Source organism: Alosa sapidissima, chromosome 4, assembly GCF_018492685.1.
Source record: "Alosa sapidissima isolate fAloSap1 chromosome 4, fAloSap1.pri, whole genome shotgun sequence".
NCBI lineage: Eukaryota > Metazoa > Chordata > Actinopteri > Clupeiformes > Clupeidae > Alosa > Alosa sapidissima.
The window spans coordinates 18,192,727-18,210,631 of NC_055960.1; the positions used below are offsets into that span (position 1 = coordinate 18,192,727).

Sequence of the window (17,905 nt, forward strand, 5' to 3'; positions counted from 1 at the left end):
TGTTTTGTGATTCGCTAAAATTTTTAGATTTGCATACATCTGTTCTTGTCACTGTTTTGGTTCAATGTTATTAATGTGTTTGTGCATCTAATTGTATTGCAGGGAAGAGATGTACTACAAGGCCATCCACGGAACAGCGGTGCTTTTTCTCCAGAATGCGGCCGGCTTTGCCAAGTGGGAGCCCAACGCAGAGCGCATTCAGGAACTCCTGACGGCCTACAAAGTCTTCGGCCGCTCCCTGGCCTCCCCAGGAACCTCGTCGTCGTCCTCCTCTTCTTCCTCCTCAACCGGAGGTGGCGCTGGAGACAAAGACTCCAAGGCAGGGCCTGAGCGTTCTGCAAGCCTAGACACGGCAGGCAGCCAAGACTTAAATAGTCCAGGAGAGAAGACCACACCAGATGCAGCAAGTGTTTAAACAGAGGAGGTAGTGAAGAAATGTGTGTTGGGATGTGTGTGTGTGCGTGTATGTATGTGTGTATGCATGCAAGACGCAACTCTGAAGTGCTGCTGAAGGAGTTCGTTATTGGGATAGAGTCTCAGTTAATTAGCACTATGGGGAGGTCTATGATACATGTTTACTTTCTCGCCTCTACTATTTAATATTAGTTGGTTTGAGTTGTCATTACAGTTTTTTTTTATCATTGTTGTCTTTTTTTAATTACATAGTTGTCGAGGGTGTCGATTGGCATTGCAGTTGTTCTAGACTTTGATCTGTCATTCAAGTCATTGTTCTTGCTTGCTGACAGTGCAAGTTTCACTGTCTAAAATTAGGTGAAGAAAATCCTTCTGTAGAAGGAAGTGTTTTTTTTCCCCTTTTTTTTTTCTGTGAGTGTGCAACAGAAGGGAGACGTACAATCCCTCGATTTTTGGCAGCTATGTTTTTGTAAACCCCCCCTCTCCAAAGTGTGGAGGAGAAACATCATCAGTAAAGCCTTGTACATACCACATCCCCATAGTATAATAGATTCTTACATTGTGCATTACTTGGCCTGTCTACGTGCAACAGACATTATACGTCACTTAGCCTGTCTACATGCAAGGTCGTCCTCTCTGTCCCTGTCTTCAATGAAGAACTGGACTTGATCTTGTTTGAAGAGTTTATTTTCTTTTTGTGGACAAGCCGCTTGAGACAAGAAGTCCTTTTCAGTGCATCTCTTGGTGGTTTCAGGAGGGCCGCCACCGTTGCATGAGGTCCAGATTCACAGAGCTCAGTGGCATACATGCGCGTCAAAGTGTTGTGTTTTTTCCCCCCTGCCCACCTCCACCCCTACCTGCCTTGTCGTATCAGCTTCCTGTTTTTCTTATGTTCCCTTGGTGGAGAAGGAGCTTTCTCAGACAGAGATGATCTGTCGACGGAATGCTTGTGTTTCTTTCTGATGCAGACCCTCTTGTTCCCTTTGCCAGTATATCCACCATGCCCCCTTCCCCCCAAGCTCCTTTTGGGACATTGTAAGCCCCGTTGAAATATATCAAATGCCTGGATCCATGTGAGAGAACAATCATGCATAATTATTAAGACATATATCATAAAGACAGGATACACAGACAAACTAAAGAGTCAGTTTGTTTTGGTTTGAATAACCAAATCTATCGTTTATCGTCTCTGCTCATAACCTTTTGTCTGATTTAGCGGTCACTGGCTAAAGCAAGGTGCAGATATTAATTGTCATTCATATAGCCTTCTTGTCAATATCAGACTATGATAAAGATGTGCCTGTAAACATATTGGAATGAAGATCAAATCACCAAATCAGGTTTATTTGATCATTTCTAAATTATCCCTACTGCAATTTCAGAGAAGTAAATATCGCCACCTTATGGACAAGAAAGTGAGAAGAAAATGTTACTGTTCAATATAGTATGTAATGGTAACTGAGAGGCATGTACCCCTGCCACCCCCCAGCCCTTTCCCATTTGGTATGGGAATACAGTTTTCCTTATTACCTTGCCCTTTACCAAAACCCTCCTTTTTTAAAAATGTTTAAAGTCATAATATGTACGTTTGTCTGTAATATTGAATATAGATGAGTACATACAGACAAGAGTCCTATAGGATGGTGTTAAAGGTGTTTTTTGTTGTTTTATTATTTTAAATTTAAATAACTAGTGGCATAACTAGTGAAAACCCTATAAAAATACATGCCTAAAAACCCTATAAAAATACAAATTTGCCTGTTACCGCGAACCACTTGCTGAATGGACTTGCTCTCAAGTGTAATTCTTGCCTGCTGTTGCATTACAAAGTTGTTTATAAAACATTTGCAGATTCATCCCTAAAAATAGGCTGCAGTTGGCAAACTAATATGTTTGTGTGATCCATTGAGTCTACCTCTTGGTGAATCTTAGTGGTCGAAACGGGACAGGATATCCTGTTAGACGTTGTTTAAAAATATATTGCATATTAGAGTTACACATTAATGGCTGTCTGATCATTAGGCCTATAGTTTTGTCCTATTTTGAAGATGATTTATCTTCATTTTTTCACAGTGGCGTACATTTATGCTTAAAATTATTTATAACCTGATAATTTTGTCTTTTTTTTTTTATTATTTTATTTGAAATGTTTACACCTGTTTGAGATTAGATTGCATCACTAGGCAGCGTAATGAATGTAAAATTTAAAAAAGAAAAAAAGAAAAGCAGAAGTCATACTGTATAAAGGATTTGAAAAAATATACAGTATATAAAAATATACACAGACACACTTATTCTGTTAGGCGCAATATAAAGTGTTCTTGTAGATTTTCTTCTTGATGTTCAGTTTGGCTTTGTTATTGTAATTAGTGTTGACACTACAATAACTGTCTCATGGTTGCCGAAACACCCATAGAATGAGCTTAGATCTGTAGCCTCACAATGTCCCATCCACACCCTTTGTATATAATCACAGTAAAGGTCTCCTTCTCTTAGTTTTCCTCCACAGATAAATGTCATGGTCTCAATAAGCCAAAGGCTTTGGCATAGGCCAACTTGTCCATGCAGTTGACATTGTGCTATTCTTGTTTGACTTTTGAACAGAAATTGTAATTGTAACCTCTGACTCTTGAGGACAGAAACTTCAGTCATCAAGATTCTTTGTTTGAGCGTTGAGCACCTGTTGGATGAAGGTCCCTGCGTGCTTCTGTCACCAGCAAAAAGAGACTGTAGATATTGTACAGGAAATTGGTATGAAGTATGTGTTATATTTCTCTATGCCACACAGTTGTATTGAGCTCTTTTGAAAATTTAAATGTATTTTTGTCTCGTCTCCATGCTTTTTTATTTGATTTAATTTTTTCATTTGTTTCTTTTTTTAAAACAAAAATCTGTTTGTAAATTATACAGTTTATGAAACAGAGGACATTTTAATCTAAACCAAAGTGTTATTAAGAAGAATTTATCTTGTAAGTACACGTAGAATTATGTATGATTTGCATCAGTAATGCACAAGGTGTAACCAGCAAAATTACCCCTTGAGTTTATTTTTGTATTTCTTTTGTGTTCTATCAAAATTTATGTTCGGAATTTATTGTGCATGAACTGATATTTTCACAATCTAAAAATATTAAATGTATGTATTAAATTAGCTCATTGACTTTGTTCTACTTAGTCATTTTTATTAAGAATTTTATTTTCATACATTTTCCGATGTTCAATCTTTGAATTTACCTGATTTGTTTACCCTTAAGTTCGTTCAGTGTGTAGATCTGTATACTAAGAATGTTTTTATTAATGTACTTCCTATGGGCAAATATAAGGTGAATGTAGATTATGCATATTGGTGTTCCAATTGTTCTTAAAAAAAAAAACAAAGTTTCATTTTATTGCATTTGTTTCGTAGACAAACAATGTTTCAATGATTCTTCTGATCTGAAATCAAGACACATACCTCCACATTCACCTAGTTAAATGTGCGTACCATGTAGGCTTACCCTCTGCTTAAATAAACTCATCTGCAATAATTGAGTTCTCAAGCCTGTCATGCAAAGCTATGCGAAACATTTTCTGTGTATATTTAAAAATCATATTATGGTGAAAAATTACCAAATTTAATAAGTACAACAATAAAAACCCCACAAATAAAATTCCTTCCAAATTTTGAATTGATGAGCAAGACACTACAAAGATGGCCGCTTGGCCTGTCTGCATAAACACGTCATCTCGACACGCCCAACTTCTACGATTTCGATGTGGTAACCCATGTTCATACTCCGTAACACAAGGTGGCGTTGTAAATATCATTGAATAATGTTAACAATCTGCAACATCGGGCAATCTAGACGGCTAAATGTGAAATTCTCCACCCCCAACAAGTTGACAGTGTGATGCGGAGGTGGATTACTTTTTGTGTTGAATTTTTGGGTCGGGAAAGAAGTAGCATCGTTTGTACGACAGACATAGAGGAAGTTGATATTTTACAGAAAACGTGCTGAAATTGTGAAATCATTTGGGTTCAACGACTGCATAAGTTCAAGCAATCGTACCTGTTTAGCTGTAGTGCTAGGCTAGATAACGTCACATACGTTAACGTTAGCCAACCTCGGGTAGAAGCTAGGTAACGTGAGGCGTCAAATCGATCGAGTTTTTAGACCTAAACCAACGATAACGTTAGTCCTGTGAATACAGAAAAAAGTATCTGTAACTTTGTCCATTTGTGTGGTTATCAAGTCAATTTCGATTTTGAGATGGGTGCTCATCGAAGTGAAGGTCGCAGCAGAGACTGGCTTCAACAAGATGCCACGGAGCATCAGGTACAATCAATGGTATGTGTCCATTGTCAAAAAGCTTTTGCTCGATGACAACTGCTTGCTATCAAAGAAAGCTGAAACCTACAGAAAAAGGTTGTAGATAGGCTTTGGGCAATGGCAGTTAACTCTTAGCTTGCAACCCAGTTAAAGTCCTGAGGTGGTCTTCCTATCAATTGTATCGCCTGGGCGCGTTAGCGCTTTCTTATCCGATAATTTGTGCTAGGTTTTTGTTGCCTTGGAAAATGTCGTTTTCCTACTTCCTATATGGTGTATATATATAAAACTATAAAATGATAAAGTATAATCTCTACCTGTAATGTTTTCTGAATAAGATGGTACCCGTGGGTAACGTTAGGCTACAGATGATGTAGTGCCACTGACTGGAGCTAGTTCTACCCGTTTGTGTGTGCCGTAGGAACTAGTGAAGTCAACTGACAAATGCGTGTCAACAGATACATGTAGCTTATGATTGATTTGTCTATCTTTGTGACTTTTTTGTGTGTTTTAGAATCCATGGAACATAATGATAAAACACAGACAGGTTCACCGTAGAGGTCGACGATCACAGATGACTGTAAGGTAAGTTTACAAAATTATTTTAACTACATAGGACTGCAGCTATCGATTCCTTCGAGTAATCGGATAAAACATAATTTTGCAATTTATTAATATGCACAACAAATGTCATGCTGTAAACTAGTCCTAGTCACTTCAAAGTAAATTAATTTCTGTTTTATGTATATTTGTGCATCTGCAGCATTTACCATTACTACCAAATAACCTCGCTTACAAAATAAATAATGCAGTTTTTCGAAGTATACTACATACTACAGTACAGTGCAGTACAGTAGTATTTTCATGACCAAAATACTTCATTCCTCAGTACAGTAGGCAATCACCCAGATAGCAAAATCAGATTGGCAGATAGTGGACCGCTGGTGGTATGCTGCCAGTGGCATGCCACTTGTGGTTTGCCGTTGGACCACCATCTCTTTAAATTTAAGTTGTCATGAATATTAAGAAAAGTTAATAAAATGGTATATGGAATATAACTGAACAAATGAAAAGGTTTTTAGACCAACAGTGGCAAAATATTGGGCAATTTGTCTGCAACCCGCCAGCGGACTGCCAAATCTGCCCCCAGTGGGCAGACAGGTGGTCCGCCAGCTCTTTGCTATCTGGGTATGTCCAAAATACTGCAAATATATCCTCCAAAACAGCAGTTTTGACACTGAAGTACTGCAGTTATTTTATTTGAGAGAGAGACTGGATGAGTGTGTGTGTTTTTTTTGGTGTATTGCTCACTTGCAATTTTACATGAGTTAGTTTACTACTTAAAGTTTCCACAACTTAACATCATATCTACTCATGACATTAGGCTACAGCCGCTACAAATACTGTACGTTCTAACTAGCTAAAACATTAAATAAACTAACATCAATGTTTACGTTGCCTTGTGTCGGCTACACTTGGTGGGCTGGTGAACTGGCTCAGATGTTGAATCATCGTTGACGTGCTGTTGTATGCCAGTTCTGCTTTGCAGTGAACACATTGCACCTTGTCTTCTTTTCTAAGTTTGGAATGATCCCAAAATCATTCCCTGCCTTTTACGGACGATTTCTTGGCTCTCCATCATCGCGCCAACTTGGTAATAACAATCTGTGTGAAACAATAATTCCTGAGCTAATAGCTAATAGGAATTAAACAAAGCTTCGAGGCAGAGAATTTTCCTCAATCGTTTTTTGTAATCGAATTGTTCGAGTTACTGAAACGGTTACTCAAGTAATCGTTTCTGCCCTAGAACATTAGTAGAACAATGGTAGGGTGGCTGTGCACCATTGAAGGATAAAGGAACCTTCCCTAGCATTTGGCCCTATGGTTTAAGGGTTGATTCCTGAATAAGGTTTCAGACTTTGCACATAAAAAAAAAAAAACAAGCCAACCCATTGTAGCAATAAAGGCCTTATAAGCCCAGCCCAGTGAATCTTCGAAGATGTCATACATGGTGTATCACATCCCACTATTCACATGCTTTGTATGTCCTCGCTTCGGTTCACCACCTTGTGAACATTCATCTTAATTATTTAATTAGTTGACCCTTCTGTCCATTGTACATCCTAGTCTCTCTCGCTAAATAAAATGTGAAGGAGAATAAGATGGAATACAACAACAATGGAGGAATCAAGGAACATATCACATCAACTTTGAAAGTTACGGTCAGACGCGTAGTGTTTGATTTTTCAAACATATGAAGATCTTTTCCTGGTCTTTGAGCTGGCTGTTGACATATGTGAAGTAAGGAGAGGGGGATTTTCACCTTGGACCACTACGTAGTGCATTACAGAAAACACTTTTGTGCAGGATCCTTCTCTGCTTTCTCACCCATCAGTCCTCTCTCTTCACTCCTAGTTCCTTATCTCCTTTGGCAGCAATTAGACAAACGAGACATCCTCCTTGAACGATTTCCAGGCCCAAACTGGAGAGAGGACCCTTGCAAGAGAATGCACCTCTCGTGTTCAGAAATTGTAAGAGATGTAGGGTTGGGTATCGTTTGGGTTTTATCCGATACTGGTGCTAAATCGATACTTTTAAAACGGTGCCTGAACCGGTACTTTGTTTTTAAAATGTTTTAAATTAAAATGGTCTAAAGCATGAATTGCTTTTTTTATTATTGATAAGACAAATTTGAACATGAAATTGAACTGTTATATTCAATTTACTATCAATATCTCATTGCTCCTACGAATAATACATTTAAATGTTAAAACAGCTTGCCATGCATGCACACACAATGGTAAGCTCTGCTTTCAAGTTTACCCAGTGTAGGCGATTTGTCATAAGGTATGTTAAAACCGCTTGCCATAAAACTGCCAGGTCATGGACAACGGCATTTGCAAGCAAGCTAATCTAACAGGGACTCTGCTTTCCAGTTAATTCAGTGTGTTCCCAAATGCATGTCTTAACCCACGCAGTGGTTTTGAACATGTTGGGCTACATGTCGGTGTTGAAGTGTTTAGATTCCCAGCGCTAGCCTAGTAGGCATTTTAACAGCAACTATGGCTATACGCTAACACCAGTCAGCTGAGTTTAATTAGCGATAACGTACGGAGATGGTTTCGTAGCCTCTTTGACAGCTCAGTGACATCAGGTATGTAACCTACATATTTATGTTTTTGCCAGCTAACTTTTAACATGATCTTCATATTCTATTCCTTGTGATGCTATATGGGCCTCATGCACATGAAAGATTAATATCATGCCATTATGTTGTTTAACACACCGTGAAATAAAGTTTTCACCTTACAATTTAGCTGATAACATTTCAAATAAATGTCAGTTAGCGCTAGCCTAGAAATCTAGACGCACCCTAGCGGTGGCAAATTAATTTGCTCAGCCTGTACGTCTAGTATCAAACCATAGGGATTTCTATTGGCTGACGCCATGGACTTCATCCAATCACAGCGCTCTATTTTGTTAGAGAGTCTTAAGGCGGGCTTAACAGGATAACCACAGTCCTGTGACGGTGAACAACAAGGAAGGTGGACGAAGAGCGGTTGTTTGAATCGGCGTTGGCGTCAACTTTGGAGGAGTTGGACTTGTGCTTTTCTTTGAAAGTTGAGCAACACAATGCACTTAAGTAATTCCTTTCGAAGAAGGATGTATTTGCCGTTTTGCCGACCGGATACGGATATGGTCGTAGCGCTGGCCTATTGCATGCCTAGGCAGTTTGAAAGACAATTCTCTGCCCGCCCCTTGGATTAAGCGAGGTAAATGGTTCGATTCCAGACTATACATTTCAATGATATAGGATGACCCGCCAGGCTAAGTTAGCGCATTAGCAAGGATATTGTGTAACGTGTAGGCTAGCCTACTGTTGATGTTGTTTCATAGCCTTTTGCTTGTGTGTAGTTAGGCCCACTGCTAGATTTTGACAGGAGCTCGCGATATCGCTTTAAAGTAAGCTACTTGGGCTCACGCAAGCTGTCAAACACTGTCCACTCGCCTATGTGGTTCACCCCTCTGGTTTATACATCCAGTGTTTATCATATGTTAGCTAACTGTATCTGGATGTGTTGCTATCAGAGCAAGACGAAAGAGATGGCGCATGACATGCAGTGATGCCTCATATAATTTTTTTTTTTTTTTTTTTTTAAACGCTATTTAAGCACCGAAATGAGGCACCGAAATCCACGTTGTTATTCGATGCAGTTACTACCGTTTGCGTCGGCACCGGTGCCATATTAGAACCGTGTTTCGGTGCCCAACCCTAAAAAGATGTGACGTCATCATGTACCAGGATGTCCCATTTTTCTAATTGACCCTTTGCGAAGTTACTGTTGCTAGTTCGAAAACCGGACCAGAGTTAGGTAGATTCTAGCTGTAGTGTGTCTGTAAAAATTACATCCCAAGAGGCTCTTTAGGAGAGCCACAAACCTGATTTCATTTAGAATCCGTCGAAAGACTCCAGTATGACATGGAAAAACATGCATAAAAAATCATATCTGGCTTTGTTGGGTGACAGATTTTGACAGGAAGCGAGTGTGATTCACTGATATTAATATTAGCTGTGCTAGATAGACTTGCATGCATACTACAAGGGCACTGGGTCATGTCGTGTAAGGAACATGGTACTGCAAATAAACAGAAACATAGCCTACATTGCAGAGCTACTTCCACTTTATTAATTCATGGTGAATAAATGTTACACTACCGTGAACAGCCCTATGCTTTTCTGACGTGATGATGCTAGCACATTAGCAGTGATTAGCTAAGTATGCTAACGTTACTTATCTACAAGTCTCCTCAAAGTGACAACCATATTATACATAATGCTGGCAATGCTGAGAACAATAAACATCCTTGTTTGTCTTACTTACATTGAGTTAGCTGTGTAGCCTAATCTACAGTTTGCTAAGGAGTAAGTTAACCCTTTGCTTAAAATGGGGAGAGCTGGGAGGATAGAATTTAATTCTAATTTAATATAATTACAGAAAGCATAATCAAGATTGAAAGCCATTATTCTGTGTATTGGTGTTGCCTTAATCCCATACACGTCATTTAGCCGTCCTTTTCAACTCGCATCAATAAATATAAATATAAAATCCCATAAAACATGACAAAAATCAGCTGCTCCCAATGCATTTCTATGGAGCCGTAAGTTGAAGCTGTCGGAGTGTGTCTGCCTGCACGGAGCTACTGTCTGTGTTCGATGGGCAGGGCTTGTGATCGTCAATTGCTGGCATAAGAGACTAGAAACGAGGAGGCAGGACCAATGAACCAATGAAGCACAGGAGTGTCCTATGTGAACATGTGAGCATCTTTTGAGAGATGGGTCGGGTATCTGTGCATGTTTGTTTGGAGCCTGTGGGCAAAGGTAGCAGAATGCGTGAGGTTTTGTATATCCCAAGGTGAACAGTTCCCTCCCCTTTCTTCCTGTTCATTTAAAATAAGACATAGTGGCAGAGGCTTTCTAATGAGGAGACACAACACTCAAAGAATCTCCCATAGAAATGTATGGGGTTAGTTCGTAATGCAAACATGGCAGTCCTCTATACATTTTCCTCCCCTTCTGCCGCCAAAAGTTGACGTGAATACATTGTGCCAATCATGTGGTATGTTGTGAATACATCGTGCCAATCATGTGTTTTGATCTCGCCGATGGAGCGAGGTTGGTGTGTCGTGATTTGTGGAGCATTGCACACGCACAGTTGTACCCAAAATAGATGCCTGATAAGTGGCCAAAAAGCGTTGCAATATGGCCGCCGAGTGGAGGGACTTGCCTAAAAGGACTTTGATAGCGGTTTATAAATCAAAATAAATGATCAGGCAAAAAATGACTTAATGTAATGCTACAGCTGCAAGGTACGCTACTTGTGGCTATTGTTACATTAAGTGTCCTCATGGGCCCAGACTTGACATAGCTGCAAATCTCAGGGCACCTTGTGTAAATGTCAGTAGCAGAATGGTTACTGTGTGCCTACAGCCAGGGATAGAATTTAGACTTTTCAAATAGCATTCATACACAGTTAAGCTAAAGGTTCCTTTGGTTGTCCATCGTTGAAATATCGGTTTACAGTAGAGGACGGCGCCTTTAACCAGTTAGAACCTCTGTTCTATGCTGTAGGAAAACAATGCACTTATAATACAATGAAAATAATTGTTGTGCTGTTCCACTCCTGTAGTTACACTGATCCAGTTATATCCATGGATCTCCTGAGAACTGTTCTGCAGCCCAGCTTCAATGAGGACATTTTGGCGGTCTTCAGGAAATATATGAAGGTCAGTGGATGTTTAAGTAACCTGAATTTCAGACAGGTATGGTGTTTAATTTATTGTGCTATAAGAAGGGGATTTCCCACAGTGGCCAATCAAGCCTATTTCACATTACACAGCATGACTCGAAAAAATGTTAACGGTGGTGTATGTTACATGGCCCAACCCATCATGAGTTTGGAGGGGTCTAGGATGCCAAACAGAGACATCAACCAGAACCACCTTAGAAACACAGCAACAAGATTTCACATATATCTGAGTCAAAATGGGTCATAACAATGACCTCAAGTACTCTGTGCTCCTCAGCTATAACCACTGGCTTGCATTTTCAACAGTCTTAGACAAGTCCTTTACAGCTCTTTTTAGTAATCGTCCTCAGAAACTAAAAACTAACACCTGACACCTATCTCCACTGGTCGTGTGTGTGCTTGCCTGCCTTCTTTCCATGGCTCTGCTACCAGTTCTGCATACTACTGCAAACTTATTAACCATCTCTGATCTCATAGTAGTTACAGCAATTCACTGTGTCAACTTAGAATTGACCCTTCCAAAGCCACGCCCCAAAACCGCCACAGGCCAATCGGGGCTTAGCAATCCGTAACTAGGCATGGGAGGCCTGGCAAGCGAGTTTTGCCATGTTAACCTATCAAAACTGACTGCCTGTGGGTCATTAAGGGCACTTATTTGGATGTGTGGTGCCCTAAACCATGTAAAAACACAGTGAAATAGCATGTTGCACTATAGAAACATGATATAATTTGGAACAGGTATTGTTCTAACTATTAAAAATGGCATATTGTATGATATTTCCATAACCGCCAGATACACGCTTCATGATGACGGCAAAAAGTTGTTAACAGACATTCACCAAGACGTATAGCCTGTCAGTAATCTATCTAATATAACACCTATTTCAAGTACCAATCATGATATGTTGTCAAATATTGAAGTTGTGGGAAGTACATAGCTTAAACTGTATGTTCCTTTCGTCCCCTATTACGTTTCATTCATACTGGTCAGGAGAGACGAAAACAACATGCACATTCATCTTCTGCTTAAATAACGGTTTTGTTCAGAGCTGAAAATGCAACTGTATTTGACAGATGTAGGTTGCTAGTAGTGTTGCACGGTGTATCGATACTGAAAAGGTATCACGATGCCTTCACGCAAAAAACGATACGATTTCCGACGTTTTTAGAATCGATACTTTGTTAAAATAATAACGTTCTGTGTCTGTGAACTGCTGCTCTCACTGCTCCTTGCACGCATCTAGGCAAGTGGGCGTGTCAAGCAGGCAGCTCTGAGTGAGTGAGTGCGCAGGCAACGTCAACATAGTCTTTCCCGACAGTCCTCGGCCTTGTGGATAGAACAAAAGGTGAAATCTGGAACTATGTCGGATACATCACGAATAGTGAATTCAAGCCATCAGGTACACAGAGGCCTGTTTGTAAAATATGTTTCAAAGTCATTTAAAAGCAGTAGGCTACACATGGAACTTGGCTAAACACCTCGCAGACATATCCCAAAAATTTTAAAGAGTTCAAAGAACGACAGGTTAACGAATATAGAAAACACGACTATATGGTTAGTGCCAAGTTCTTCTCTTCTGTTTTAGTCTAGCCTAAGTGAAACGAGTATGGTTCTCTGGGATAAATTGAACCATCCTTCATCAATGAATTTTGACGTGACAAAAAGAGCTGTAATCATTTTGACGAGACATAACGAGCTGTAATTATGCTAACGTGATGAAAGCGCAATGTTCACGCCAGAATAACATTACCATAACTTGTAAACAATCTATTTCATGTTCGGTCAGTACTATTAGTAATATTTGTCATGGCATGTAGACTGCAATTTGTTGCGTGTTGAGTCCTAATAATAATAGCGGGTTATTGTTACGTGAGCAAATCATGTTATCAAAGAAACAACTTTCTGGTCACGGTCCGAACACATCCGGATGTAACTCGGCGGAAATACTCGAAAATGTAGTCAGATTGTAGTTTCTAAGAAGACTGCAAAACGGACTCCGACTTGGCTTTTTTGCTGTTGAAATTGTAAGTAGCCTACCCTTGGGTGAACTTCGTTTTTGTAATGTGATTTGATAGTTTCTTGAACAATGTGTTTGCTCGACCGTTTTATTGTGAGCTACCAAAGCTGCAGGGGGAGCTATGTCGTGAAAAATGCGAGCCCAAATCAGGCGAAAACCCAGAAACAGCGAAGGAATAACCAGACCTGCATAGGGCTTCTTTAAAGCTACTTTATTGCCAAAACACAACACAATGTAAATGAACTATAACAAACAATAAAGGACTTAGTCATACAAAGTAGGCCTACTATTTTACTGACTATAAAAAATAACAATTATGTAGAAAGTTTAGAAGTTTAGAACCCAGAATTGACCTGCAAACTACAAAAGTGCACCGAATTCAACACAAATGACTCAATACACTTGGAGGAGGTATGAGTCCTTTTTTTTCCAGATATCTTTTTTTTTTTCCAGATATATCAGTAGTATCGTTTCAGTATCGAGCATCGTGATATTTATGGCAGGTATCGTATCGAAGTCATAATTTTGGTATCGTGACAACACTAGTTGCTAGTGACAAAATATTAGCTTTCAGTGTGGCACGATGTCTTGACATTTCACAAGTCCCGGTTCTCCCCCTATGTAATAGACGTGCAGGGTGCGAAAGCATAGCAATAGTGACTAAGGAGGGCGGGACTTCTGGAAGAGTCAATTGCATTTCGACATCCAGTTTCTAGTTCTTTGCTGTGTCACATCTTTCTGTAATGCTTGTACAGTATTCGTCTGATGTTCACTTTTCTTATTCTTTTTTTTAAGTTGGTTTTCAGCCATAGGAACCATAAATAGACATGGATAATACAATGTTCTGGTGTGACCATCCTAAAAATACTGTATATGTAGGCCTTTGTGTTGGCAAGAATCTGGCAATGGTCCACATATCTACATGATTACAATTCAGAGTATTGCAATAGTATGAGCAAGGCAGTGTACTGTATTAGGAAAACTATCATGAAGAATGAAGAACTCACTACTATATGCATAACACTAAGAAATAGTAAGAACAGGTTTTTTTCAGTGCAACCTGTTTTTGTGCAGTCAGGGCATGAATGGGATCTGTATTTGGAGAGAAGGAATGATAACAGATAGATAACTGCTGGTAAAGCACTGCTGTCTACAGGTTGAGGGTTTCAGCAACACAAAGTCAGCCACTGTCTGCCACAAATTTTTGCATGTAACTAAAAATGATTAGTGTTTTAGAAAATTTAAACTTACAAAACATAACATTATGATGTTCTGATGTATTGATATGTATTATACATTCCCAAAATAAGTGTCATCTATTGAATTTAGTGGGCAGTTTGAGACTTTGAGACACATAAAGGTTCACCTGGATTCAAGTGGTTCTGTAGCTCTTTGCTTTTCTCTGAACCGAGAAATATGGTAAAAGTTTCACATGAGATTAAAAAGCAAGTGCACCATAGCGACGCAGGTTATTTGCTATTCCCAATTTTGGCAAACTATGGTATGTGTCAAATACAGAGGATGATGATAAATATTGTTTTGTCTGGTCACTATGCATTGGTGTTTTTGGCTAACAAAAGAACTCTGTGTGTCTCATTAGTTCTTTGAAAAGGGTGCTGTTAATGTAAAAGAAAACATTGGTGAAGAGGTCCAGACTGATCAGCTGATCAAGGAGGCTTGCAGAAATTGTCTCGAACACGTAAGAGTTGCACTTGTATAACTCTTTGAAAAGGGAATGATGCATTTGAATTTGAATGTCATGTGAACAGAAGTCGTTACTTATGCTCTGACTCTCTATATAGGCAAAGCGTCTCTTTCCTGAAGGAGAGAAAACGACCAATAGACCAGGTGTCGAGCCCCCTGTCAAGGTGATCTTTGAGGATGATGACTTGAAAAACTTCAGATTTCAGAGTCTGCTTTGACTTTTTACAGGGATACAATTGTTGTATAATTGTGTTTTGCAATTCCTGGTAATTAGCTATTACTATTAATTAACTGTTTATAGTTATTTGAGATTAAGATCCTAAATCAAAGGGAAACTCTTTGCAAACACTGCTCTGGGTTTACTAAACATATACTATATCAATTTCCAATTCTATATAGAGAGCTAGACAGATGGAGGATGATTCTAGTCAGAGGGGAAGCCCTGTGCCAAAAAAGGTAAAATTATCTCACTATCCAGATTTCCATACTATACTGGTGCTTGTATTGGTGTCTTTATCTATCATGTTGACATTTTTGTTTGCAGCGGAAAGGGCGACCCCCAGGACCTGCCATCCCCTATGACAGACCAGTCCAATTCAGCACCCCGTGAGTGTGACCATTATGCCTGTTGCCCTGAAAAACCACTGGCTATTTTAACAGCAAACTAATGGGACATGACATCTGTTTTGTTTTAGGGCAAAACCTAAGGCTTCTGAGGCTGTCAAGCGGGAAGGACCAAAGGTCACTTTTCAGTCACTTTTTATAAATGATCTATGTTGTAATAACTATATTTCTTGCTGTCTGATTATAACATCTTCATTCCTAACATTTACAGTGGGATCCTTCCAGACTTAACGAGAAGAGCACATTTGTATTGGGGTCAAGGGCAAACAAGTAGGTTCAAATTGACAAATTTACACCACCTCCTCAATTTTATAGTTTCATTTTTGTGTGATCGAGACTGCTTAAAGGTGCTGTCAGCGATTGCGCATGACTTTACGTTTGTCTATGTTCATGTTGATATTTAAATATCTTTGCAGACACTTTTGTCCAATACAACATGTACATTGTATGTTAGCCAAGGATCAAACAAAACACACCAGAGAGATAGCTCACCCCTCCCATCAGTATTCCCAGAGAAACTCCACACAGTGTTTTGTTTTTGTTTGGGGGACAGGCGGCCCCCACTTTGTTTCCAGTTTTCAATCCTGGGCTGCCTACAGAGACTAGGTTTTTTACATTGTACTCACAGGATGGGTAGCTAGCGGATCAAGAGATGTTCACTGAATGTGACCAAAAAAAATTTATAGGCTTGAAATCGTGTGTGATCGCTGACTGCACATTTAACTATGTTTTTCTCCAGGGCTTTAGGAATGGGAGGCACAAGAGGAAGGATTTACATCAAACATGCAGACCTCTTTAAGGTACAAATGCAATGTCATCAAACATCACAAAATATAGTCAGCCATTCAGCTAAGACGAAGCCAATGCTTCAGTCCAAATCAATGCCAACTTATGACTGAACACGCGCATTTCCTTGCAGTATGCTGCTGATGCCCAAGATAAGCACTGGCTTGCAGAGAAACAGCATATGAAGGCAACTGGTGGAAAAATGGTGAGACAGTCTTATGAGGTTATTGTGTGTGTGTGTCTGTGTGTTTTAGATTTGTAAATTGTAAACCTCTCATTCATTTCATTCTTGTTTTATTTTTGAAGGCCTACCTCCTTATTGAAGAGGATGTTCAAGATCTTGCCATCAGTGACGACTATAAGTATGCAAAGTTTAACACTTCTGATAATTGTTTTATAAATGTTTTTGGGGGAATTTACCAAGAGCTATTCAACTATCTCAGTAGTGCTTATTAATGTTGTCTGTCACTCCTTAGAGATTGTCCTGACCTAAAGATGGATGAGTTGAAGCCATTTGTGGTGCCAATATGGATGATTGAAAAGATGCAGAAAGCAATGGACTCCCAGAGGTCAGAGAAGGACTAATATCGAGGACTGGGCTAAAGGTCACAAAGTCAAAAGAAAAAGCTTGACAACTAGTTTTCACATGTATTCCAATCATAGCAGTAAATTTTCCCAAAGCAGGGGAAACATTTCACAGCCTTAATGTCCAAGGCTCTCCTTTTCAGTCAGCCTGCGTACTGACTGATGCCTCGAGACTTTTTAAAAACAATAAATGTGTGCGGTGTTTGTTTTCCATTGGTCTCGTTGCTGTAATAATTGCTATGATGTAGTTTCAGACACAGATTTTGACACATAATATTGACACATTTTCATATGTGCTTTATTAGGAAATACACAAAAAGGCACCTTTTTTATAATCAACATTAGATCATAGTTCCTCAGGTACCATGTCAAATTATAGTTTATCTTTTATAAAAAATTATTGATTGGAATCGAATCAGGCAGCCACTTGTGAACTTCCAAAGATGCCTTACACAAGTCCTGTAAATGGAGAGTGTGAGGGTGCTTGTGTGTTATTTTGCTTGCCAGTGCTTTATACAGCCTGTGTACATAATTAGTTTTTACAAACATCTGGTGCCACCGGGTGTAACACCTTACTGTGTTTAGTTTAATATTGAATATGTTAAGGAAAATATTTTTTTGAACTATATTTTGCTCACACAGGTGTGTATGTCAATTCACTCTGTAAGTTATTTTATTTGTGTATGTGTCACTCATGAATGAAAAGGGAATTTTATACTTGCAACTGTCCCTAGCTAATGTCTAAATGTCAGTAACTGATGTTATAAAATGACTGATAACAGTTTTTTTTCCCTCACACAATGTTTCAGTAGTGTAGTCTGTTTTGTGTTTTGAAATATAATGTGAGAACTGCTTCATAGTTTTATGAATATCTTTACAAATGCAAATTGTAAAAAGAAAAAAAAAAAAACAAAGAAATGTGAACGATTTTGCAATACTATTAAATATTTTGTTTTATATTGCTGGCAGTCGTTCTATTTTTATTATTTTGGATGAAAATGTATTTTAATTTATTTTTCTTGTGCTGGTTTAACTTCCTGAATTTAAAAGTGCTCGTTCAACTTCCTGAATTTGAAAGTGACGTTTTCTGGTGACGTATAAACTAACGGTTAAAGACACGCCCAACTTAAGCAAGTCATCCAATTAAATCAAAGTTTCA

General features: G+C 39.0%; 2 protein-coding genes across 3 annotated transcripts in view; both read left to right on the forward strand.

The window, feature by feature from the left end:
• Positions 1 to 3,945, forward strand: part of pcif1 (phosphorylated CTD interacting factor 1) — a 17,788-nt gene extending 13,843 nt beyond the window's left edge. For both annotated transcript variants that reach the window (XM_042088462.1, XM_042088461.1), the window contains exon 16: positions 103 to 3,945. In XM_042088462.1, the coding sequence (XP_041944396.1) occupies positions 103 to 415 (313 nt within the window). In that variant the 3' untranslated portion in view covers positions 416 to 3,945. The remainder of the gene's footprint in view (positions 1 to 102) is intronic.
• A 294-nt stretch (positions 3,946 to 4,239) lies between these two features.
• LOC121706606 (deoxynucleotidyltransferase terminal-interacting protein 1) lies at positions 4,240 to 17,710 on the forward strand. The gene is made up of 13 exons (XM_042088499.1): positions 4,240 to 4,742; positions 5,236 to 5,306; positions 10,910 to 11,006; positions 14,648 to 14,746; positions 14,850 to 14,915; positions 15,151 to 15,207; positions 15,296 to 15,357; positions 15,447 to 15,492; positions 15,587 to 15,645; positions 16,115 to 16,175; positions 16,295 to 16,366; positions 16,468 to 16,523; positions 16,638 to 17,710. Exons 1-13 carry the CDS (start codon positions 4,665 to 4,667, stop codon positions 16,744 to 16,746), a joined length of 933 nt encoding a protein of 310 aa, XP_041944433.1. The 5' UTR covers positions 4,240 to 4,664; the 3' UTR covers positions 16,747 to 17,710.
• Positions 17,711 to 17,905: the final 195 nt, after the last annotated feature.